The sequence below is a fragment of the Columba livia genome, chromosome 10, assembly GCF_036013475.1.
Source record: "Columba livia isolate bColLiv1 breed racing homer chromosome 10, bColLiv1.pat.W.v2, whole genome shotgun sequence".
Taxonomy (NCBI): domain Eukaryota; kingdom Metazoa; phylum Chordata; class Aves; order Columbiformes; family Columbidae; genus Columba; species Columba livia.
The window spans coordinates 8808739-8834968 of NC_088611.1; the positions used below are offsets into that span (position 1 = coordinate 8808739).

The 26230-nt window shown below is 36.8% G+C and overlaps 1 protein-coding gene across 9 annotated transcripts in view; it reads left to right on the forward strand.

Annotated features, from left to right (window-relative positions):
- Window positions 1-26230, forward strand: part of CACNA2D3 (calcium voltage-gated channel auxiliary subunit alpha2delta 3) — a 458229-nt gene that overhangs the window by 140250 nt on the left and 291749 nt on the right. For all 9 annotated transcript variants that reach the window (XR_010475065.1, XR_010475064.1, XM_065075322.1 and 6 more), the window contains one exon: window positions 24344-24403. Coding sequence is in view for 7 of the 9 variants with exons in the window: in XM_065075322.1 (XP_064931394.1) it covers window positions 24344-24403 (60 nt within the window). In the remaining 2 variants the exon portion in view is untranslated. The remainder of the gene's footprint in view (window positions 1-24343; window positions 24404-26230) is intronic.

Genomic DNA, 26230 nt, shown 5'->3' on the forward strand with positions numbered 1-26230 from the left:
TGCTGATATTGTATTTCATACTTAATGAATCTTTATTGGCATCTGGGTCTAACCTTGACTCTGCTTAGTGAATCATAACGTGGCAGTTTCTGAGTAAGTGCTCCATTGTCCCATCAAATTCCAGCATAAATAAACTTGGTCTTTCCTAGGTATTGGCAATTTCGTAGTAAAATGTGGTTTTGTGCTTCTTGGAGGCAGCGGGGAGAGGGGAGGAAATCCAAAGACCCAACAACAATTCTGTGCCCCACTAAGACCTCATACCACAGGCGTCAGGCAGTGTTTATGGTCTTGAGGAAAAGCTCTATAAATGTCAAATAAAATTTGCATTAGATTCAAACTTTGTAAATGTAATATAATCTCATTGTTGATAAAGGTGATGTTCTCAGCTTTTGTAATGTATCCAGTCATTCTGCTAAAATTCTGTTTCTTCATCATCCCTAAAGACCTCAAGGTTTGTTGTGAACCTCAGAGTTTTCAATCTATTTGATTTTTTACGAGAATAGAGAAATGATATTTTTGTTTTTTAAGCTGTAAACTGGAATAAACTAACATGTCCTATATGACTCAGTAGATGTGTGACAACTGAAAAGGAGCTCAGTTTCATGACTTAACTCTTTCAGTATCTTAATGCAGCACTGAAGAGCACCCCAGCCCTTTGATGGGGTGTGAGGAGCTTTTCAGGGCTTCAGTTGCCTTAGAGTGCTCTCCCCTGTTGCTGCTGCTTCTCCCATTAATGACAAGTGACACTTTCAGTATTTCTATTCTAATTCCTTTTGATGCCAAAATAGACAGCATAGAAAACAACGATTTTATTTTAAAAAGGTGAGATTCTGAGATGTTAGATAATAGAAAGCTAAATAAGTTTTTAAAATGTGAAAACACTTGGAAAATCCTTCAAAGTAACAGGGTACTCATTTTGCATTAGAGGTGGTCAAACTTTATTTGGGGATTAGGGATGAAACTAAAAATTCTGTACAGATGTTACTTTTTGTATTTCTCATTTATGTAGAAACTTTGGAGACATTTGAAATTCTGCAACAGAGTGTGTTGTGTTTTGTTTTTCAGATATGTATGTCTCTAGTAGCTGAGTGAAAGATATTGTGATAGAGTGAATGGCATCATGATGCAAGAGTGATGTAACAGAATAGATCATAAGCTTTCACTTAGTGGTGGCCAAGGTCTTCTGGTCCCAGTAAGAGAAGCAGCATGGACAGCTTCAGGCTTCATCGCATCAGTCTATATGATCATGTTTCAGACCCCAAAGCCTCATTTGTGATTTGGTAGCTGTGTTCTGGTTTATGCTGAGGCTTTTCAGTTCATGCATTTGGGTGTGATATGGGCCACTGTGAACTCTCAATTTTCTGTGTAAGCTGTCTACCAAGGAAACCAATATTTTACAGTACAGCTGTACATTCAGTAGTGTGTGGTTTGGGTCTTTCTGTCATAGGAAGGCAAAAACGAACTTAAAAATTTCAGAGAAGGGAAGCAAAGACAATAGCAGATTTGAATGACTTCATTGCAAGTGGATTCCATACATGTGGAAATAAAGAGAACTGAGGAGTGGGCTCTGTAAAAGGAGTCAGTAATGTCATAAATGGTGTGAAGAATTAGAGAGTGAGGGGCTGCTCTGTTTTTCAGCATAATGCCTAAGTGGGATGTTCAGTTCTCATGAAGTGCGAGAGCTGCAGACTGTCAGCCTGGCAGGCTACTCTGGAGCATTATCATGTAGAGTTACAGTGGTCTTTTGTGCTCTCTTTGATTTCTTCTTTCAGCCTCTTCTGATGCTGAGTGCTGGTCTAGGTGGACTGCATGATCTGAGTGCACATGCCTGCTCTCAGGGGTAGGAGGGGAGGTGGATAGTCTAGCTCTGGAATAGTTACAGCCTGCAAAGCCCAGACTCAGCAGCTTACTAGCAAGGAGATAGATTTCTATGCAGAAAACTAATTAAAATAAAATGAAGGAAGAAAAATTGAGAGCTCATCAATTTCTGTTGCAGGGAGGGTGTTTTTTTAAAGGTCAGCTCCCATCTAGAATCCATAATGCCCAGATATAAGTATATGAACGGAGTTTCCTGGATCTTTGGATGAGAACCCACACTGGTTGGCTGTCACGTATTCAGAGGTCTCTCTTATTTTTCTAGAAATAGCATTCTGTTCTTGCACACACACACAAACCTGACAAGTTTTTAATTGAATTTAATTTTTGACAGAATCAGCTTTGTGCTTTTAAACCTGAGGGCTGTTTTATTTTCTGTAGTTTTGCTGTATGTGCAGCTCTTGTACTGATAGTTTCATCTGTTTGTATAAGACCGTGTCTTCCCCAGAAACCTGCCTTTGGCCATTGCAAGAGATACTGTTGCAAAGTGGTCCCCAGGCAGTATTTTGGACCTTTTTCTCATTTTAGCAGTTAAATAGAATTTTGCCACAGGCCATACCTAGTACTTCTTCTCAGGGATGTTCCTTACAATTAGGAATGGGTTGTCATAAGGTACTGTGTGATATAGCAGGGAAATGTAGACAGCAAAGGATTTTGTGGAACTTTGGTCAAATGTGGAATACTGCAATCAAGAGAGAATATTTAAATGTCTCACTTAAACTGTCAGGCAAAGTAGATTTGCAGTGATGCATATGTTCTGAGAATATAAAATCTGCTGCATGTACTACCTTCAAAGAGATACTTTGAAATAGGAAATGCAGCTGAAATTAATTCTGTATAGCACTTTCCCCATCTTCTGGAATTGGCATCGAATTTGCCTCAGAACACGACAAAAACTAAGCAGAAATATAGAGAGCTTCTAGAAATGGTAAAATTCTCACTGGAGTTGCAGAACAGCAAAACTAGTAATAAGATTTGATATAGCCTTCAATTTTAATACTCTGATCTACTCTATCTGGAAATCACTTAATTAAAAAAGAAGGAAAGGAATACCACCAAGGCATTTATTAATTTTGGGGTAAGCTCTGTGAAATCTGTCATTCTGAGTTCACAGTAACCCTGAACTTCATTTTCTTTGGATTTGAAAATAAACCTTAAACCTCAAGGATGAAATGCCACCCTGGTTCATTTCATTACTTCAAGCAGATAATAACCCAGCCCAGAATTAGCATTCCCTCCCCTAACCCTGCTGTTTTCCGTAGGTAGCTGCCTTCTGCCTTCTGTGGAGGGAGGCTGGTGAGCAGCGGTCTCTTCCATCTCTGTAGCTCTCTCCTGACTCATATTAGCCCTCTTAGACCCAGGGAGGTCCTACAGATCTCTGCACTTGCTCTTTAGGGGGTTGCTGGTAATTCCATGAATACAGCTACAGAATTTATACGTGAGATATTAATCTTCCTACATTTTAATAAGCAAGGCATACTATTCCTAAACCTTCCTCCTCCACAGTGCACCTTCTCTGCTACCTGAAGGAACAGCTTGTTTGATTTTGTTTTATTTGCCTATATCCATAGTCAGACTGTAGTGACAGTAAGCTTTGCAATTTTTCTCTTAGACTAAAGGACAGAATTAATTGGCTCTGAAGTCCCCAAACCTGTATTCTGAATAAGAGATTTACAGTGAGTGCTTCGGAAAGGGGACCCTCTGTAGGAGGCAAGTTGTTCTGAAAGCAGGGCGGTGCTGGCTGGGTCACAGATGCCTGCTCTGAAGTCCTCCGGTAGCACTTGACTGGAAATTGGAATTGGAATGATTTTCATGTCTCCTCTCAGTGCTGTTAAAGCATCTGTGCAGATGATTATCATAGAATCAGAGAGTAGTTTGGGTTGGAAAGGGCTTTCGAACCTCATCTAGTCCAACCTCTCTACCACGAGCAGGGACATCTTCACCCAGAGCCCCATCCAGCCTGGCCTGCAATGTCACCAGGGATGTGGCATCCACCACCTTTCAGATGAACATGTTCCATTATTTTACAACCCTCATTGTAAAAAAATTCTTCCTCATGTCCACCCTGAATCTCCCTTCCTTTAGTTTAAAACCATCACCTCTTGTCCTATTGTAACTGGCCCTGGTAGCTCAAAGAAAATACATTGAAATCTTTATATATTTATTACTTAGTACTTCCTTGGGTAACCAAAATAAATGAAGTAAAACAACCTAATCAACACAGAATTCTCCAAAAAGCCTTAGAGCAGTCTGGATACAGAGACAATTATGTGCTGACTCCCACGGGCCCAGGAACTGCGCAGCCCTGGTGACACAGACCTGTAGCTAATGGGTCAGGCAAACGCCTTTCCTGTAACCCTACAGAAATTTGGAGCTTTTAAAAAAATAAAAGATTCAGAGTCATTTTTGAGAAAGTGATTTTATGTTTGCCTTCCCCCAGTAGACTTTCAATTTTTGTAGGCCATGTGAACAATGTGAAGGAGTTTATTCTGGTAACTTGACTGAAACAGACTGAATTTTCAGATGTGAGAAAAACTGACTCTCTTGAACTCAGGGTAGTCAGATTCTTGGGCGTCTTTTGTCTGGTGTTTCCAAACTTCCAAATCCTCATTTGGACAGAAGATTAATTCAAGCTTTTTGAATGAATGTGTATTGTAGCTAATACTGACCACTTACTACTTTTGAACTCCTAGGATGGACAAATCTGGATTCTGCCAGATACTGTTCCAGAGAGATCCCCGAGTGAATTCCAGGTGTGGGGACTCTGGAAAAATAGATTTCAAATTGCTACTGGAGATTGGCAAATGGATATGAACGAATATGCAATTCCAGTATGAAAACTGCCACTAATGGCTTCATTTCTGTTGTGCAGTAGAACTTTCCAACATAAAAGCCGGTGGGAGGTAGGTTTACCTTTTACAAGAGTAGAATGGACTCTGCCAGGAATGTGTGGCAAATAGCCTCAGATTTACCTTTTGTCCACTGCGAGTACAAGGCATATTCCTTTGTCCTTGCTCTCCTCTCTGAGTTCAGTGTTAATGTGTAGGTTAAGAAAATCATGTGAATGACTGAAAAGTGACAGCTAAAAAGCAACACCAACTCAAGGAACATCACTAAAATTAAAAAGAAACTGTTGCATATGTATCATCTTTTAGGAAGAGGAAAAGCTTCTATTTGTGATAAGTGGGAGGGTAGTGTACTGTTGGAGCTGAATGTGCTGACACTCCCATATGGAGTCAGAGGTGGTATAATATCCTGATTCAGCTTTGAAATGTGCAACTCAAGCCTATTCATGTTTGAAATTCAGCTATTTTCTACCTATTAGCATTTCTTGTAGTTTATATATATATATATATAATTATTATTATTATATGTTTGCTTTCTTAAAAAAACAAGTTGGTCAGTATATGTAAGTTTCTCATTCTTGCAGTCATTCAAAAATCTGTGCTGTAATAATGTTAATATATTACTTGAAAACACAGGGCTCCTCTACATTTGAACTTTTAGAGAAAAGCTATTTAAAACATTTGCCTACAATAATGTGCAAAGTCAAAATAGACTGAATAAAGTATGCTTTCTGGTTACAAAATGTGAAGTGATGTGAAGAGAGTGTAGTGTTTCATGTTATAACATAAAGGTGATAGTTGCTAGATGCACATTGATTGGAAATGTTTCTAATATTTGTTTTCTCTTTAATGTGAAAGAATTTCACAATTTGTAATGTTTTAAGCAATATTAATTGAGGTGGAAGAAATCTGTGTAAAATTTGTTAAATGAGCTGAGAAGTGAATGACTCTGAACTACTTTGGGAATGTAAATAGTTAGACATCTCAGCAGAGCAAACCACATAATTTTTCAATGTTTGATCTTTATACATAAACAATATTTGAGTATAACAATTGGCATGCAAAACACAATAATTTAATACTGCAATTTAAGGTGGCTGAACAAATATTTTTGTGCAGCTTTACCAGTATACCAGCAGAAAACAATTAGCTGCCTTACACGGCTAAGGTATCCTTTTTGTCTTTTCAATGGTTGAACCTGAAACAAAATACTATCTATTTCGTAGAAGCAACATTGCCAAATAAGTTTTAGCACTCAGATGTATTAAAACCAAAACAGCAAAAGCTCTAAAACCTGAGGTTTATTTCCTAATTTCTGACGTTGAGTGATGCAATGCAAAAAGACTGGCTTTGCACTCTGTGCTTCAGTGAAGGTGACAATGCTACCAAGGTTATTGGAGAATTATGCATTTCACCTTTCAAGTGGTATCTGTCACTGCCACTATGGTTTATCATTAGCATACCCTTTGATACTTCCATGGCTTCAGGAAAAACAGTAAACAAAAAGCAAAATAGAGATGGAAGTCATAAACAAAACAATATCGTTACTATGTTGGCTATCTGTGGTAAATTTTTCTTTTCTGTTTTAAAACCAGTACAAACTTTTATCACAATGTAAATGATTTGGGGAACTAGCCCAAACCAGGATAGTCTGCATAAATGGAAGTAATTATCTGTGAAACTGCTTGTAAGGATAAGACTGAAAATGTTCAAAATTATCATATTGGGACTTTCTATTGGATTCTGACCTAGCTATCTTGCTCAAAATAACTCTTTTAAGATGTTTTGTTGCATTGATTCACTTTATCAGCACAAGAAAGTAGATTTAAAGATGAAGTGTGTGCTTGGTATATTACTATGGGACAATAACTTTCTTTAGAGGTCATCAAGGAGATCTCTGTATGATGCTTGCAGAAATGGGCTAGGGGGCAAACGGGTTGGAGTTTCAATTTCCCATGACCAGTTTTTTTTCAGATGTTAAAAGTTAATATATACAACACATATCTATGAAGTATAATTAAGGCATTATGCTATTCTTCTATGTACCTTATCTCATCAGACAGTTAAGTGTAATGGTGGTCAGTACAGCCTTTGTATCAGAATGTGATCTGAATTATTATATCAAACCCATGTTTATATATGAGTGTGTTGCATTACTGTACTTACTAGTACTGTACTATTATACTGATAAGGTCTTATCCTTTGTTGTTTTGCTGTTTGACTGTGTTAGTGAGGAACTGAAATATTTTCCTAGCTATTTCAGGATTATATCCAGGTTTCAGTGTCTGTTTTTCAAAACCCCTACTGAATGTCTGAAGAAGAAAGCAATATCACAGCTTCCAAAAGTTGAGGACTTAATTACCATTTACATGATCTGTTACACATTAAACCTTGCAAGTTTTGTTAGTTTATGACTTAGCCGTCATTTATACTTCTTAAAGATTTGTAGGAAACATCTTACATATTTTTATTTGAACATCAGTTTCCAAACAATCCAAACATCCGTTGGAAAAAAATAGGCTTAAATAACTCATGAGAATGTTTATGTTGGAAAAAAAACCCAAACTATCCTGAAAGAAAACCCCAAACTCAAACCCAAGACCAAACCAAACAAAAACAACAACCCCCCCCAAACAAACGCCCCTCCCTCAAAAAAAAAAAACAAACCCAATTTTTTAAAATTCCCCAAAACCCAACATAAAAATAAACTCAGTGCTGAGGCTACCAAGATAATGATACTGTTTTAGACCACTGTGCTTAACCTTTATATCTAAAAGTCCTAAAAATGTTTTTTATTTACTTCCTCAGTCATCTGAAAACTCTCAAGGGAAGGATATTAAAGACATTAAGCCCAACCACCAGGACATGATTTTGCGAAGACTGTAAATGGCACATTCTTCAGCAAGTGGTGTGGTGTGCGGTGAGAACATGGCAGTTCCCATATGGGACTCCTGCTGCTGGTACAAAATCCTTGTGAAGTTGGATGTACTGCCTGGCACTGCCGTGCTGCTCCCAAGAGCTGCAAATGGTTCCATGTGGCAGCCTGTACCATATCACTCTGCCATCTGTGCAGGGTGGCTATGGTGCCAGACAGGTAGTGGGCTCTGCTGTGCTCTCTACCCTTCATCTGCTTTCATAACTCCCACTAGTAAAGGCAGAATTACACTGCTAAAATTCCGTTAAATCAATGACATGCCATGTGGCTTGAGGTTAATATCTTGTTTTCAAAACAGCTAAGCTTTGAAGGGGGTGTGCTATTAATTGTGAAGATATTTAGATTCTTAAAATCAGAAGTAGACTTCTATTTAAGTTCCTGGTTTTAATAGATTATGTTTGTTTAACACAATTAAAAATGAGCAACAACAACAAAACACCCTCCAACATTTGTAGAAAATATGTACATACTTAACATGCTGGTTTAATGCAATTGATTTTAAAAATAACATTTTAAACTAAAGTTTCTAAATGCTGTTCTCCAAAATCAGATTGGTTTTATGTAACATGAGTAGATTTATTTCTTTAAGTTTTAAAACTGGAATACAGTATATATCTCCTTTTTTTTTTTTTTTAATGCTTGAAAATTTTCCCCAAACCAACCAAATAGCCCCATAAAGTGTTTGACTTCCTTTTTCCCTCTTGTTCTTGATAATTCAGTAGCAAGATTACTCACACCTGGTGCTTTTGTTACTCCTCAGTATTCTGATTGCCTCTTGAAGCTCTTCACAATTTCATTCTTTTATAAATGGCTCAGCTGTCTGGAAAAAGGCCGATTGTTGTTTGCTTTTGTGAATTTCAGCATTGAGAAGCTCAGTAAAATACTCTTTTGATCTTTCTATGATGGCATTTGTTTTAACAAAAATATCTGATTTTCTCTGTCCATTTTTTAACTTATTAATATGGTTTCTTCACAGATTGATATCCTTACAAATTTATATTTCTTTATTAGTACAGTCTTAGGTCATCTTTGTTATTCTGTGCAAGTTCTGGCTTTTACATTATCTTGTGGTACAAACTTTAAAAAGTTTTCTGAGGCCCTCTTTTGTCCTCTATATTTCTTATCTCTTTTGGACCTCTCAGCGTATTTCGTACACATGAGCTGGCTTGTTCATTTGCTATCAGCATTTTCTGTGTACTCTCTTAAAGCCTCGGTCCATTTCCTAATTAATCCCCAAGAATTTCTGTCCATGTTTTAGGTTGTCTATAAAGTAGAATTCTACCTGTATCTTTTTGCATTTCTCAGGAGGAATCAAAGGCTCATCCATTCTGTTAATGCCCCCTTGCTCTGTCAAGATGGTAGTTGTGCATTGGGCTGGTCACCTTGAAGATCTTTTGGTCAAAGATAATGCGATATATGCTCAGCTGTAATGCTAATGTCATTTCAGGGTACCTCTGCACATTCATGTGCATGCCTTTAAGTATGATAAAACAATTCTAGTGAGAATGTGGTAGTAATGCCTGATTGTTCCTCTGCTACTAGCAAGTGACTAGGAAACCCATTTTGTTCTTTCCTTTTCTGATGCTGGTCTGGTCTTTTTCTGTTACAGTTATTTTGCTCCACTGTCAAAATACTGATATGGAATCGTAGCGTCGTTTATGTTGGAAAAAGCCCTTAACATCATCCAGTCGAGCTGTCAACCTAACACTGCAAAATCCACCACTAAACCATGCCCCGAAGCTCCTTGTCTATATTTTAAAAAATGTCTCCAGGGATTGGTGACTCAACTATCCCTGATGTTTCTTTTCCATCAGAGATGTTACTAGATGTAAAGGTCTTCCTGTTGAAACCATACCAGTGTAACTGTCTTGATATATGATGGAATTTAGTTTTACCACTTCTAATTTCAGCTATCAAAAACCAAAACACTCAAATGAAAATCATTGTTTTCAAAGTCAAGCACAGAAAATGTGTCAAATAACAGAGTTAAGGTTGGCAGTATATTATTTGTATTATGATACACTTGTTAATTTTCTAATCATTTTTCTTTAGGTCTTCTGACTTCTGCTTAGAGCAGACCTACTCAAAGGTTAAATCAGTGCTACCTGGAAAAGAAAATTGTGCATAAAAGAATTCATATGTGCCTTCTTTCATCTTTTTATCGTTAAACAAATGAGTCTTTCCTGTGTAATGTGCCATGTGCCGGGGCTATCTACTCGTAGTACTGCAGGAAAAAAAAAACAACATAGCTCTGATTTATGCAAAGAAACCTTGTATATAGGAAGCCTAAAGGCTGGATTTTTTTCAGATTGGCTTCATTTGAACCCTATGTTTTGTGCTTCCCTTTGTTTCCTGGATATAAGTTGCTAAAATAATACAATAAAAATGTTTACTAGAACAGTATTAATTTGCATAAGAAAGCAGGTGTTTTTCTGTTATAGACTATTGCCAAAAGGTGGCAGTCTTTGTCCCCAAAATTCTGTGCTGTCTAGAAAACATTCTGTACAGCAACCATAATTTATTCCTAGCTATGCTAGATAATAAAAATTACTTGTTAAGTAGACACAGAGGGGAAAACCCCTTTATTTGAAAGTTTAAGGATGACGTAACTATAGTTTTATTTTGACAGTGGAATGTTAATTAGCAAGGCTTGGAAGAGAGAAATGATGGGGGAAGAACACTTCACAAGGGACCGCTAATGAACAAGAACTACTTACATTTCAGGCTCAGTTAGGGCTTTAAGTATTTCACGTTTTGGAGATGTTATTAGGATCTGGCCCATTAGATCACTAGGTTGCTGTGTTCATCAAACAACATGAAATGCATAGAAATAATCCACTTACACAAAAATTCGTGGTGCAGTAGCTGATTTTCCTTTCCAAACATTTGGTAAGATCCCAGCAAATCACAGCTCATCTCCTTAAAAATTAGTGTAGAAAAAGCATCTGATTATAAATGATAACCTTTGCTAAATACCTGCAAAGGCTTTGTATTTTGTATTTTTAAATAATAGGTTATTTAAAAAAAATATTTGGAGAGGGCATCAAGCAAAAAATTATTAATTTTAGAAAGACTCCAACCTTACAATTGTATTTAGCTACCTTTATTCATATCTATACAGACACTTGAAAATCTAAAATACTCTATTAAACCATTGACTAGAAATTAACCAAATTTGATGTTGTTGTCTTTATGGTTATGGGTAAAACTTGCAGCATGTTTTTGGGGAGAGTTCAGGGCAGTGATATCCTAAACAACTGCACACACCATGTTTGTGTAGCGACCACAGCTGAGGACACAAATCTGCGTCACTTGCTGCCTTATTGAGGCTCCAGTCACCCTGTTGTCCCTCACCCATGGCCCAGTGGCTGCATTCAGCCCTGCTCCTCCCAGAGCACTCACAGCAGCCCTGCTGTGGTACAGTGACCATGGATGGGCTTTGAATGGAAAAACTGTCTCTCTAAGAACTGATCAAGGAAGAGCAAACCCTGGAAAAATCCTCTGCACTCAGGTAACGTTGTACTGGAACCTCCTCAGAAAGAATAAACTGCCGGAAAGGTGCTGGGCAAGCAAGTTGTGTAGAGAGGATGGGCTCTTGGTAGAACTCTGTCAGACCTGTACTAAAGCAAGGGTTTTGTTTAGTTAGTTCAGGAAATATTCGAGTGGTCTGGAAAGCTTGGGAAAATTAGTAACATATCAGCGTTTGTTAATGATCTAATTTCCTCTAGTTCTCCTCACTTTTAACTCCTGAAATTTTAGAGGAACTTACCAGTATAATACTTGGAATTCTAAAGTGTGGTAGGCAAATTTCTCATAAACAATTAAGATTGTACAGAACTGTGGAAAGAAGAGAGTAAAGTGAGCCATAATTTCTTTTATAAATATTTGTGTTTATTATATATGCCCCATCTCTGTACACTCTCTATATAATTACACTGAATCTTTCTTCCAAAGCTTTTCAGTCAATTCTCATTTCAGACCTTCTACAAGTAGTTACAGTAGACCACTGAGAAATTTTCAGATGCAAGAAGTCATTGTTCCTTTGTTTTTAATTACTATTTATTGCTACTTATATAGTTTATATGGACTGTGTCATGTATCAGAAGTAGAAAAAAATCCAGTGGATAAGAACTCATTCTGAACCGTTTTGGTGTTACCCAGAAGTGTACTTCATTTTAATTCAATGTTTATTTCTTCAAGTGTCTATGATGAAAGCCTAATTACTGAGCGTGTTTGACTCATCTTTGTATCCTGGTGTAGTAGAAACAATAATTATAATATTTTTGTTTTAGAAAATAGATTTCATTTAATCTTTATTTCAATAGTATTATATATTTCTTCATGACATATACTGCAAATCAGTTTAATCAGTTTATTACTTTGGAATGGCTTATAATTACTAAAAGGGCTTGAAAGACACTATTTAAAAGCCAAGTCTAATACATAAGAGAGATTCTCTGAGATTTAATAGCCCATGGATGAGAAATTTCACAATCTTACATTGCACAAATACACCAGGTCTGTCATAAACCTCTTTCACTGGCATCAGTGGGGCTGCACAAAGGTAATATCTAAGAGTGGCCCTAAGTTTTTGTTTAGGGCAGTCTCCTGCCATCACCACATAAACCCTGAGTGGTAGGAAAAGTCACCCATTCTCAAAACTGGCTTTGGCCGTGTTGTTACCAGCACCTGCTTAGTTTCTTAGAGTGTACAAATCAAGATGTGCACGGGGGCTTCGGCCTGCAAAGTGAAGGCAGCTTCATGGAATAAGAATTTAACAAAAGGGAAATCTTCCTCCATATGGAGCCAGAGTGCTGGCTTAGATCTTCCCTTCTCCTTTGCATCTCTCAATTTTGTGAATGCTTCTGCATTATTGTGTGGATTTTAGATTGGAAAAACAGAGAAGGTAAGGAGCATCAGCGATTACAGCTCTTTAGGGCTTCATGGTTTGTTAGGAGAGAAAAAAAAAAAGGCGTTTTGCACATGTTTTTTAGGATCAGAGTTGACTGGGAGTTAAAACTGCTTTAGCAACGTAAACGACCTTGGTGGTTTTGTCCTTGTTAGGGCTTGGAAGGTTGGAGCACACTTGCTGGTTGTAGATGAATGTGTGGCTGAAGAACCTGTGGTGGTGGGTGAGGGAGTCATTCAGCCAGCAGTGTGGGATGGTTCACTACTCTCCTACAATCCAAAATAAGTGGAAAAGTATTTTTATAATTTACTCAATGCATCTGCAAACATAAGGTATTAGTTTTTGTCAGGTTGGTTGCAGTCTTGGGTTGTCACTTTTTGAACCTGCAGGTGTTAGCTAGCTATGTGAAGACTGATATTGCTCCCCAAGTGCATTTTAGAAGTACTTTGAGAGTCAAGAGGAAAAATTATTAAGAAAAACGAGGGTATTCTATGAAACGAGTTCCCTAGGTCACAGCAAAATATAGAGCTGTGCCAAACTTAATGGAAATTAGGTGCCGTGTTGCATATTTTACTTTGTTTTCCAAATAAACCTACACATGATAATTAAATGCTGAACATTTCAATTGATAAAAACTAATTAAGAGGTGTAAGTATAGCAATCTTTTAGTTACTAGGAGAATACAAGTTCCAAGACACTTCTTAATAAAAAACAAAACACCCACTGGATTTGAACTCATTATCTTTACAAAGTAAAGCAGATAAGGTTTTGACTATGTATTGCAGCCTTTCCTTTGGGTTTGGGAATTTGCAAATGTTCCTTTAATTACAAGGTCAGTTTAGTATTTTTCCTCAGATAGAGCGAAAACTATTGAATATTATTATAAAAAGATTTATTAAAAAAACCCCTAAATTAATAGATGAGATGGAGTCAGTACCTATAAAGATATATATAGGCTTGTAAGTCTGCATACAAACACGATTTTAGAAGAGTAATGTCCGTATATTTTTCTGTGACTTCAGCATTAATTCACAGTATACCAGAAAATCTTTCTATGTGTATGGAACTAGTGTATAGTTACTAAGTGTGGTTATAAGATCCCAGAATTAATCAGCTGGATAAATGTGTGACCAGAGCCCAGAGAGTTTCAATGCAGAGAGTTTCAATGTAGCTTTTTTTTTTTTTTTTCCTCCTTACCAGACCTGCCAAAATATACAAAATTCTGAAAAAATCATAACTTAGTCTGAAAGTGGCTGTTGTAATTAATTCCAGTATCTTCAACAGTAATCAAGTCTTTGGAATGATAAAGTATGGTCCAGGAGACCAAAAAGTTTGGAATTTTATCTTTGAACTTCAATAGTTTCCAAGAAAGAAACTAGAGGAAAACGCATTGGTTTACTCCTTTAAAAATAATACTGATGTTCTTTTTGTGAAGACTCTATAGCATTGCTCTGCTTGGGAACCAGCTCTTGAAATTGGCAGGGATGTGGCCTTGACATAAGACTTTCTTTGAAAATCTGTTCCAGCTGGATCAAGTCATTATCATTTGGAAAGTCTGCACATAGAGGCATATGGCCATTAGAAGCATATCGGAGCAAAACTGCTTGTAAGTGAAATCTTCGAAAACTCTTTGCACTGCGATTTTTTTCAGTATGTGGTTGAACAAGGCATTCCTGCAATTGCACCGTTAGCCTCTCATGGCTTCAGCCAACAACAAGCAGGGGAAACAAAGTCTTTCTCTACTGCCAGTGCATCCATGTGCCTTCCAGACCCAGGAGAGAGAGATTAAGGAGAATTAAGGAGAGAGATTTATTGTCTGTGTTCGTATTAGGGCACTGGAAAATGGAAGTGCCGGTGGCTAAGGGAGTTTGGGTTTAGGCGAGGCTGAGGAAGGTACTGGCACAGGAACAGAGAATGGAGAGTAATGAAATTGTTTAAGATGACAAAGAGAAGAGCATTGGACTGTGCTGGGATTTAGAAATGTAAATGGTACAAGATATTCTAGGTGAGGTCAATAAGGTTGTACCATGAATAGGGAAAATTGGAAATACAGGTTGGCGGTGTGAGGAATTGAGGTATTGGTAGGTACCTGGAAAAAGCTGGTCAATAACATGCTTGGCAGTGTGGATGCTAAGGCTGATATGAAGAAGGAAGAATAATTGGTAGGTGCTAGAGAAGAGGTGGAGAGTAGTATGAAAAAATCTTAGCACTGGAGTTTGGGACACACAATATGAGCATAATGAACTCAGGATCTGGAGAGAGGGATAAGAAAGAATTAGTAGGTCTATGGTTGTGGTCAGATAGGAAAGGGAATTAGCCATGATTATGTTTGAGGGCAGAATTGGGTGTGTTGCTACATTGGAGTGGGCCAAAGAATCCATATCCGTATAACCTGGGACATAACACTGGATTTCTATGTCTTGGGTGAAAGCTTGTGGCACCTGTTACTGATACACATAGAAATGTATACCAACTACCATCACTCTGTTCATGAGGACTGCAAAGGTCTTAGATGGTATTTTTCAGTCTTCTAACCAGGCAAAATTGTATGGACAAAAAACAATACTGTAATACTAGGGACTGAAGTTAGATGCAAGTTCATTCTGGAATTTCCTGTCTTAGTTTGGCTTTGCATCCATAATAATATTTCGACTTTGTAGCGTAATGTTTTTGTTGTAAAATTATATAAATTTAACAATGCTAGTACTGATTTGTTTAAATTCTCAGGAAAGTTATTGTGAGATAATAGAATATTTGTTACAGTATCCTCACTGTATCCTTACTTTAAAGTGATGCTATGTACGGAAGAGATAACACCCTCTTCATGAAATATTTCTTCACATGTCTGCAACAATACTCTACATGCCTCAATACTTAGCTTAGACAGTTGCAATTGTGATAGGGAGTTGCGAAGGTTTTAGTAGAAAACTCAGAGTATTATTTTATTTTTCTTTAAAAAAAAAAAAAAAGGTTTTCCTTTAATTTAGTCTATAGGCAACTGAAATCCTGACCTTGTGGGAAGTAAAAAACAACGGCCCAATTGACTTTACTTGTGAGAGAGTAATACCTACTGTTTTCATGGCTTGGTTTGAAAACAAAGTCAAGTCTCAGTGTCTTGTGATTGAGTGCTGGGCTAGGCAACGGAAATAAGTCCCTGCAAACTCTGGAACTGACCTTTGTTTTGAGTAATAAATCTTGAGTTTTTTTTGCTGTTGTTGGGTGATAGTAATCTAGTTGGAAACTAGAAGAAGGACAGTATATCATAGCTGCTTTTGCTGAACTGGACCACAAATTGCAAGCTGAATTTGAATTAACTTGGGGGACTGAGCCTTAGTGCAGAGGAGAGGAAAAAGCTGAGGGAGGGAACAAAGCAAAGACAATTGGTTTCACTTGGTGCTTCTAAATGTAAACAGAGCAGAAACACCTCAGTTAGTCCCAGGACAGCTGTCAGGAAAAAGTGTTGCCTCGGGACTCCTTTCCCCTGTTGAGTGAGCATGGGAATACTTCCATTTCTCTTTAGGTCATTTATGTTGCACATATGGCGTGGGATTCATCTCCCTTAACTTCATGCATATGAACTTAAACATCTAATGAAGAAAAGAGGGAAGGAAAAGCTCTGAAGTTCTTCCTGAATCTTATGAGCTATTTTAGAATGGGACAAGCAGCACTTTTGGAGTTTTCTGTCTCTACATATGAAGAACTTTTAGTTAACTTGTGGAGGGTTAGAGATTGACTTTGAAATAGCTGAAAGAAATCCTGCCAGTGATGAATTTTGCATTAAATGAACTGGCATGAAAACAGTTATCCCAAATCGTTCTTCAGCAATATCTGCCAAGCATCCAGCAATGGTTTTGAGAGCAGAGGGCAGACTATTTTTGCTCAGACATTGTGTAAGTCCTCACTGTACTCAAATGCAGAAAGATAGCCTGGCATTATCCAAACAGGACAGTGATTGTGACAGTCACGTAAAGAATGTCACCTGTGGTAGCCTAAATGTGTGAAAAAGATTAATAAATCGGGTGTTTTAATCTAGTGATTTCAGTACAGGGGACAGGAATAAGGATCACAGTGATACTTACAGGTTAGTATTGGATAAATATACATAAATGTATGTGTGCACAGGTGGATATTTAGATGCATACACAGGGAGCTTTTTTTAATTTTTTTGGAACGTGTTTTACAGAGTAACATTGTAAATATATTTTGAAATTTATGTGGAAGAGAGCAACATACCAGTTGCACATTATTATTAATTGAAAGCAAAACTTTACAAATTTTGTTGTCATGTTGCAAATTGAATTAAAAGGATACCTAAAGGTATTTCCAGAGAATTACCCAGCTTTGGATGAATATATGGTTGGTGTGAAATGCTGAAGAACCTTCCACTTGGCCCTTGGGTAGGAGAGGTAGCTGAAGGAGCTGGTTATTGCTGTACCCCATGCCGGCAAATCACATCTCAAATAGCCCTGAAACAGCTTTAAATTGTGTTTGCAGTTGAACATACAGAATTAAAAGTATGAAATAAAACCTTATTTAAGACATCATTGTTTTCTGCTCTGTGGTAGACATAATAACATGGTAGGAGCAGTTTTGATAATCTGCCTATTTTGCATCTGATATGTTGGCTTTGCACAGCCTTCAGCATAGCAGAACTCAAGACAAATGTGTTACCTTCTTCATCTGCAATCTTCCTTCCATGCCATGGCAATCTCTGGATGCTAAAACTAAATATAGTGTTGATCTAGTTAAGTTAGAAATGTATGTAATTTCTCCAGGATTGTCTTAGTCACTGTGAAACAATGTGCAATTTTCATGTACTTTTCATTTACTTTAATCCATTTATGGTTTGATTTCTGTTTGTCCAGCTCTTTGCCAAGCTGATCTCTTTATGTTGCTTCAAAAAAACAGCTTAGCTCTCTAACAACCATCAACCTGAAAATCTGCCAGTCTTGAATGAATATAAGTGGATAATTGAAGTTATTTACAATAATTGCTAGGCTTTTAATTTATTTTTATCTTTTATTTATAATTTTTGCGTTGATGCAGCACTTACTGTGACTGAGCATTGTCTGGTGAGTTCTTTTAGTGGGATTTGATAGTAGTCATAGAGCAGCTATTTTTGGCATGGTATTACTTTCAAGATTGGTATCTGTCTTAAGCTACAAGCTCTAGGAACTCTAGTATCAAGATAACAGAAGCTAAATAAATTTCAGTGCATCGTAGCCACAGCAACAGCAAGTTTAGTGATAGAATTTGCTAGGAAATACCTTGTAGCTGAGGAGAACAGAGTGGGAAATGAAATATGCTGCTGGACTTTCCAGAAAAGCTGTATGTGTCTTACCCATGCCCCACCTTCTCCCCTTCCCAAGCTCAGGGATAAAACCAGCCAAATTGCAAGTCAGTTGTCACTGGCCTGTGTAAAACCTCAAAAATTCATGTGTTTCTCGTGGTAGCAAATATTCCTCCAAGGTCAGCATCAGTCTCTGATATCTACACTGCTTCTTTGTTGGTTACGGCAAATGTGAAAAGCTATTTGCAATAAAATAGTGAGACCGAGAGGCCCGTTTGCACGTGGGTGCATTCATTGCCATGTTACATGATGCTGTTTTCAAGCATAAGAAATAATGGGGATACTGATGAACAACATCAAATATTCTTTGTTGGCTTCTTTACCTTCTCCACTAAATGAACTGTGAAAGAAGCAAACTCCAGAACTCAGATGGAAGTAAAGAGGACTTGCGTCAGAATTATCAGCCATGCCAGAATATTACCTAAGCTCACTTAATGCTAATAAATCTTGTTCTTTCTCAGAGAACAGCCCAACCTTTTCAGAAGTTCTCAAAGCACCTGCAGCCTTACAGGTTTCTTGGAAAGGAAATCCTTTTTTCACTTCTGAAATGAACACCAACATGGGGAAGTCATAGGAAGGTACCTGGGTAATGTTTTTGGAGATTGGTAATCTGTTACTGAGTGCTCCCACATGCACAGCATGGGCTCCTCATGAAGAAGCCAGTGAAGAAAATTGCTCTGATGATTGAAACACAAGTTCTGGTTTCTCTCCCAGGAATATACTCAACTGCTGAGCTATGTTTTAAATAGCTATCTGGCTGCACTTTAAGAAATGTTTTTGGCATGTTTGGAGCTCAATTACTATAATTTTGATTGGAAATTAGATGTTCAGATCAATAGTAAGTTTATTAAAATTGCACAGGGTATTTCACCTGAAGAAGTGTAACTATCAGTAGTTGTAAGTATTTTCTATGTACACAATACTGCTGTTTTTTTCTTGGTAATGTACCAGAAAACGTTCTACAAAACACAAAAGAAATAAGCTCTTAAAAATAGGGATTAGTTTTCCATTGTTTTCCTACCTGACATCTTGATTGATAAAGTTTGTTTACATTTGATTAAGATAGAAGTCCCTGTTACAATCCCACATGTAGGAGTCTGGGAGATGGGCTTTTTAAGCTGACATGAATTCCTGTTCTTGTGTGTGTGTTTGTTTTGTGTGGTGTTGTTTTTTTTTTTTTTTTTCCTTACATATTATTAACATTGTTTTTCAAGACAAACTTTTAGTACAATATATTAATAGGATTTTCTTTGGTTTAGACTTTTTGCCAAATTTTAATAAGAATGGCTTTTCATTATTTTTTTATTTCTAAAACCTTGGAAATTGACCTTGATGATGAATATGATGTTTGTCTAGGAGGAAAGTCACAAACAGATCTAATGCCATGGGAAAGCAATGAGAAAGTTTGTTAGGCTTGAGGGCTATTTTTGCAGTTGGTTGGATACATTCAGATGCTAGGATGTAAGAACCTCCTACAGATATATTTGTGCTTTTTTGTAGTGACTATGACATCCCACTGCTCAGAGCAGGTTCAGAATTAGTGGCCCTTGTTGGTTGTTCCCTGTATGAAATTCTCATAGACCTCGAATTATAATTTCACATTGTGCCGGACAATACGGAGGTAACAGCTCAAACCGACAAGGATCACATAATGTACTGAAAGAAATATGTTCAGGCAGAGCCGTACAAGTTTGGGAAGAAGATGTCAGTAGAAGGGCTGCTGACAAGCTCAAAGAACTGAAGCTGTTCTGGGTTATTGTTTTAGTAGTGAGGCTTGAGCATGGGGCTGAGTAAAGGAGCATCTACAATTGAGAGGGTAGATCTTTCATTTTCTGTTTTAGCATGTTTGGTTTTTTTCTTCATATGAAATATGTCTTATGAAGCATAAACTATTAATATTGTGGACTGAGATAATGAGTACATAGTTGGCACTAGTTATAATTAAGGTAGAGCAGTTGTCTTAAAACCTTGTAGCAGTTTGGTTTGGAGAAGAGCAGTTTCTAGCAGCATTTTCTGGTTTTATGTGTAGCAGGTGGTTTATCTTAGAAAAATACAAAGGAAACAATGAAATGTAAATGTGCTTCTTCAAGATTTGATAGCTGAAGAGAGAGACAAACATAACGTCATTCAGCATTTATGGATAAAGGTCGGTGACTCTGCAGTTCAGGTGTTCAGAAGCTGTTTCCAACTTTGTTGTGCTTTTGAATTTATTTATTCTAACTTCAAAATGGGATTCCAACGAAGAATCATAGAAAGTGAACTGACACAAGGTACATGTAAAGAGTAAACATCTCGGAAACTACTCAGGATGTTTGCATGATGTTTTTCCTTGAAATTGTTATCTTCATTTATTTTCACCTTTCTGCCCATCTGTTCCATTTTCCCCTTACTTTCTGTTGAATTCTAGAATATTTTTCCCCTCATTCATTCTGTTTCTTTCACCTTTCCTGTGCTATCTCTATAACAACCTAACTTGAATGAGAATTTATATCAGAATATTAGTTCACTGAAATTAAAATATTTTTAAATAAAATTATCCTGTTCAGAGTTAGCTCAGTAATTATTTTTTCCTGTTATTGAGAGGAAACAAATATTTCTTCTTCTTCTCTCAGCCTTCTCTACTTTATCTGTGATACTAGTACTACAGAAAATACCAAACATGGACATGTGTCATGGTGAACATTTTGGGGTTTTTTTGGGTGTGATATTTGCTCTGTCTTGTGGTTCTTGCACTGTTTTTATCCATGTTAAATTCTGATATGCTAGATAAGTCAGTTAATTGTTCTCATACTTACATGTTTTGGCAAATTTAAATATTAGTTCCTTAAGTGCAGGAACCTCAATTGAACTGTGCGATAGAACGTGAAAATTGTCTGTGCATTCACATGCAAACACCTTTCCACATGTAGAGCTAAATACTCTCAAAATCTAGTGTAACTCTGACAATGCTCACTCAGTGTTCATAATAAATTCCATGGAAATGCATATAGATCACTCACAATTCCCTTCAGGATAACCTCAGATTGGTAAGCATTTACTTTCTACAGCAATGATTTTAGAGCGTGTTTACTCAAATGAAAATATATTGGCATTTGTATTGAGAGTGTCATTATAAACTATTACGTTAAAGTTGCTAATCATGCTAATGTTGTGAATCATTGCTAGATAACTGTTCAGTCATTAAAATGTTTGTAAAGGGCTTTTTGGTCTCACTATAAAAATGTTCCAGTATTAATGTGGATTTTATATTTTTGTCTCCAGGGTGTTAAGGAATTTCTTCCATCATGGACTTCAAAAAAAAAAAAAAAAAAAAAAAAAAAGCAAAAAAACCAACAACAACAACAAAACAAACAAAAAACCCAGAAAAACCCAAACCAAACAAAAAACCCAAAACACCCCCCCAAACAACAACCAAACCAACCACACACACAAAAAAAACAAACCCCAAACCCACAAAAAAGCCAAACCAACCAACCAACAAAACCTAAAAAACATAGCCAAAAAAAACCCCACAAAACACACCAAAAATAACAGCAATAAAGCCCCCAGCATTTGTATACCATTTCTTCATTTTGATGTTATCTGTGTATATCCACTGTTAAGTCATTTTGTGGATTTAGCCTCATTACTAGCTCACCTTTTCTATAGCTCTCCCAGATTTCTCACAGTCCTTCATAATGGCCTTGAGATACTTAAATTTTGGTTAAGGACTGTTAAAGTAGAACACGTGTATGTGTGTATTCTCTACATTCAATGTACCAAATTTTGATTTTCTGATTAGATTTGTGAAGTGAAGCACGTAGTGTGTATGCGTGTTTGTGTCTGCCTCTTCAAGGAAAAATAGGTGTTGGTAGATTGTCCATTTCATTGTTCTGTAGAAAATGTTGAAATGTACGTAACTTTTTTTTAAAGAACAAATATAACATCTGAAAATTTAGTGAGTAAATCAATGAAGTATCAATCAGTACTTTTCATTTCTGAGCTGCTCTCCTTACCAGATGTTTATACTATTACCCATCTTATGCTTCTCTAGCTATTTCTTACATGGGGGGATAAATCTTAGTTTAAATTTATTTCACTGAGGCAAAAATGTAATTGAAACACATTTGGATCAATACAAACTATATATGAAACCATGAATTATTTTTCTAGCTGACTAGGTACTAATATCTGGGTACTGGTATCTCATGAAATACTATAATAATTTTTCATCCTGTGAGTAAGTAAATATTTCAGCACAGAAAGAAAAACATGTTTCTCTTTTCTCTGTATTCATTTCTGTATGAAGATTTTTATTTTTTTTTTACCCTTCTTTCAGTTTTTTCCTCTCAAACTTATCACTTATGATCTTTTCTATTAGATGCGCTCAGAGTAGTAATACAACTATGGTTTTAGTATAAAGAAGTACATATCTGCAGAAATGTATTGAATTAGAGTAGTTATTTCACATAAAGTGCCTTTTTTGTACTCAAGAAATGAGACATAGATTTCTAAAATACCTTCAGCAGGTGAGTAATATGCTAAAGATGGACTTCTGAGACCATTCAAATATTTAAGAATCTATTTCAGTTGCTGCGAGGCTTCCCCCTCAGAATAATTAGTTTATGCTACTTCTCTTCTTAAATTCTAAATGCAAAAAAAAATGTGGGTCAAATTAATGTTTGATAAGCTTTCAAATTGCAAGGTCTGTTTTTACTGCTATTCAGACAGTACAGGAACATTAGAAACAATTCCATAGAACTTCACTTTTTAAAATAAATATTTTTTATGGCTTCCCTTCGTATGCCCTGTTGCGATGCATCATTAGTTCTTGGGTCCTTTTACCCATGCATGTGGGAAGGGGACCTGGGATGTTTTTCAGTTCAGTTCTGGTTTGATTTACCCTGGGTTTGAACCATTCAAGTTCAATTCCAGTTTAGGTCAAAAGGGTTTGCTAAGAACCAGCTGGGTTTGTATGAGACAAGGTTATTGAAGGTGGAAACAGTGGAATGACAGGGGTGTACGTGCAGCACAGGGCTCTGGGAAGGCGACTTCATCCTCCACTGCGCACCAGTAGTATTGCCAGCGTTTTGTCACATCTTGGAGATCTGTAAGGCTGCACTGAGGAAAAAGTGTGAAAACCCTTCCTGCTGGCCTGTGGGGAAAGTGCAGAAGCCCAGTAAGGGCTGGACAGTTTGGTGAGGGTTGTGTCCACCCGTGGGTTAGCGATGTGATGAGACAGAGCTGTGGCAGGAAAGGCTGTGACATTCTGCTGCGCTGCAGAGCTCAGTGAACACAAATGCTCCCTGTAACTGTCAGGCTTTTGTGGAAGCATTTGTTCTGAATTGGCAACCAGAAATATTTTTCTTGGTTGAGTTTCCGTTATAGTTCAAAGCGTATAGCAATAGATGTGAATTTCAATTCCATTTTGATTTATATCCGAAGACTTGTTAGAAGTTCATACAGTCCTGAAAAGGGAAGCAAAAGTCCTCACAGTGTCCACTCCATGAATCGTGAGTGAGAGCCTGTAGCTTGCACTTGCTTCGTGATCCAAAGTATTTGAAAATATACATGTGTACCAGTGTCTGATAGATCGAAGAAAATAAAAATAGAGTATCATCTGACAGATCATTCCTTGATTAATTTTAGGTTGGACTTGTATGAAAGTTCAGGTTGATTAAATAAAAATTAGAGAGTTACTTCCATAGTTAATACTCAGAACTATGTGGAACCATAAATAAAACTTTAGAAACTATATAATATGTTTTCACAAGATAATGTCTGCAGCAAACCCCTATTAAACTTTTCAAGTAGCTGTGTTTTAATACAACCTCTTTTTTTTTTTTTTTCCTTCAGATGATATTGGTTAGGTACAATAACCACTACAGGGATTTCTGAATGTTTTTAAGAGGAAAGAAATATTACTGAATTGCCATCATTCAGTAATTTTTTTTCTCTAATACCAGAAAAATCTTGCAAATATACACTGAGTTAAAGTAGAATGTACGACACTTCAAACCTGCTGAGTAAACAAACCTAATCTATTTCTCTAACATTTTATATTTGCTATGTTATTTAGAAATTGCTTTTCATTTAAATTGCTTGCAATCAAATGCATTATTAGGAAATATCTCCTATTGCCCAGTGTGAAACCAGCTTTATTTTGTTTTCTTTAAAAATGGGAGCTGCGGGATACTGAGCTGTTTTGAGAGTTTTGCACCACCAATCATGGATGCTGAGGATTTTTAAAAATCTGTTCTGTTCTGTTTTGTTTTGAAGTCTGGATCATTTATTGCTGTTCTATAGAGCATCATAGCAGATACATGGTCATAATGGATTACACAATTCTCAAACAATCCTTGTTGTTATACTGGAAGAAGCACTTGGATTTAAGGATGTTATCTATTATTCCAAAAATACACCTGTTTGCTTTTTTCTATTTTTTTCAGCGTCTCGTTGAAGCTGCAGAAGATGCTTACCTGAAACATGAGTTTGATGCTGACCTACAGGTAATGCATAATTATTTTCTTAAATATTTATAAGCAGAGTATGCTATAATGGTTTATACAATAATTTGCTTGAAGAACTGCTGCTGAAAGGCAAGCATGTGAGTAATAGAAGGACGCTGATTACAGAAAATGTAATTAATGAAGCCTAGCTTGGTATTTTGACAGGTTACGCATTTAGTGTTTGTGTGTTGGGAGACCAAGCAGGTGGATTTTGCTCTTTTTAGAGATTTCATTTAAATTCGCTGCATGTCTGCTTGGTCAAGATTTTTAAACACAGTAATTAGCAGGATGTTTCATCTTTGCAGTGTACTGGCAAGGAATTGTTCTATAGAGAGTTGAATTTGCAGATGGGGTGGGACCCACAGGGATGGGATTAGTATGACCTTGATTTGTGCAAATGGTTTGCGTTTGGATCTGTGTCTGGAGCAGGCACCGTTTTTTCTCTTCCCTGGAAGCCCTTAGAGCGACACAATTCTTGTCTCAAACTGTTGCCTTTAGGAATAACATGGGAGGGAGAAGCACTGTAGCAGCTCACAGTTAAAAATGTTCGAAAGAAAAATCTTCGCTTAAATAAGACACATAATTGGGGAAAAAAGAAAAAAACAAACAAACAAACAAACAAGTTTATTTAGAAACTAAGTAATCTAACCTAAAATGCAAAGTTTAATAGAAAGCATTGCTCAATACTTACATGAAGAAATACCTCCTTACCTTTCATGACTTCTTATGTCCTTAGTTTCTTGAATGCCATGTTAGGTGGAGTTTTGTTTACTTTGTGTCTAGCTATCTAGATTTATTTTTAAAACCTTTTGTGAATACTTGCCATATGTCCGTTTAAATTTTGAGCTTAAACATTAGGGAAACAGAGACTCTTTCCTGTACATTTCTCCTCCAAGAAATACACAGGTCTGTAAGTTCTATTTTCATATTTTACTATGGTTACATCTGGTAATCACAAAACATTTTATTTTAGTGAAAATATGATGCAAATAACTGATTTCTGTGCATAAAGGAAAAAAAAATAGTGGACTTTTTAATGCTAAGGGTAAAAATGTTGAGTTTAGAAGACTGCGATACTGAGATCTGTCAGCCCATGTTGGAGCAAAGATAAAATGAGCACATTGAGCACATTGAAAGTAATAATTCGTATTGTCATGGAGGCACCCCAAAAGTCAATTTTAGGTGGACAACAAGTTCCAAAGCAGACTTTATTCTAGCCAGAAAAGTGTAGCAAATAGTCACATAATATCGTTGTATTCAATGAATGCTGGTTTCTGGGTTCGCATGCTTCAGAATTCTTTTACATTCCAGCATGACAGAGGTGTGCTGCACTTTATTTTATTGAACTTTAAACCTTGGAGAAATAGGAGCTATTGTCTGAATAAATCAGAAACATACTTTATCGCAGATTTTTTTAGAGGTCTACAGTAAATGCCTCTTTACTGCAGGATAGTTCTCACTTTGACAATGTCCTTCATTTGCTGAGGCTTGGAAGATATTAACACTTTCAGGAAGCCAGTTAAAAGCCATTTGTGTCAGCAGCATTAACAGGACAATCAAATCTTTGTGTAGAACTCTGTTGTTTATTACTGTCACGGTCCATTAAAGCTAATCAATTGTTAATCTTGGTTTCAGCGACCCCTTTGCAACCCTTGCTGGGCGATTGTTGTTCTTTATCAAAAATCTCATAATACCATCTGTTCGATATAAAGTAATGGCCAGAATAATTTGATTGTGTACATTCAAGTGGAGGGGGACAGAAGGCTTATATAATATACAGTGTATATGATTCTGCTATCAAAGAGGAACTTTTTGGCTTTTGTATTG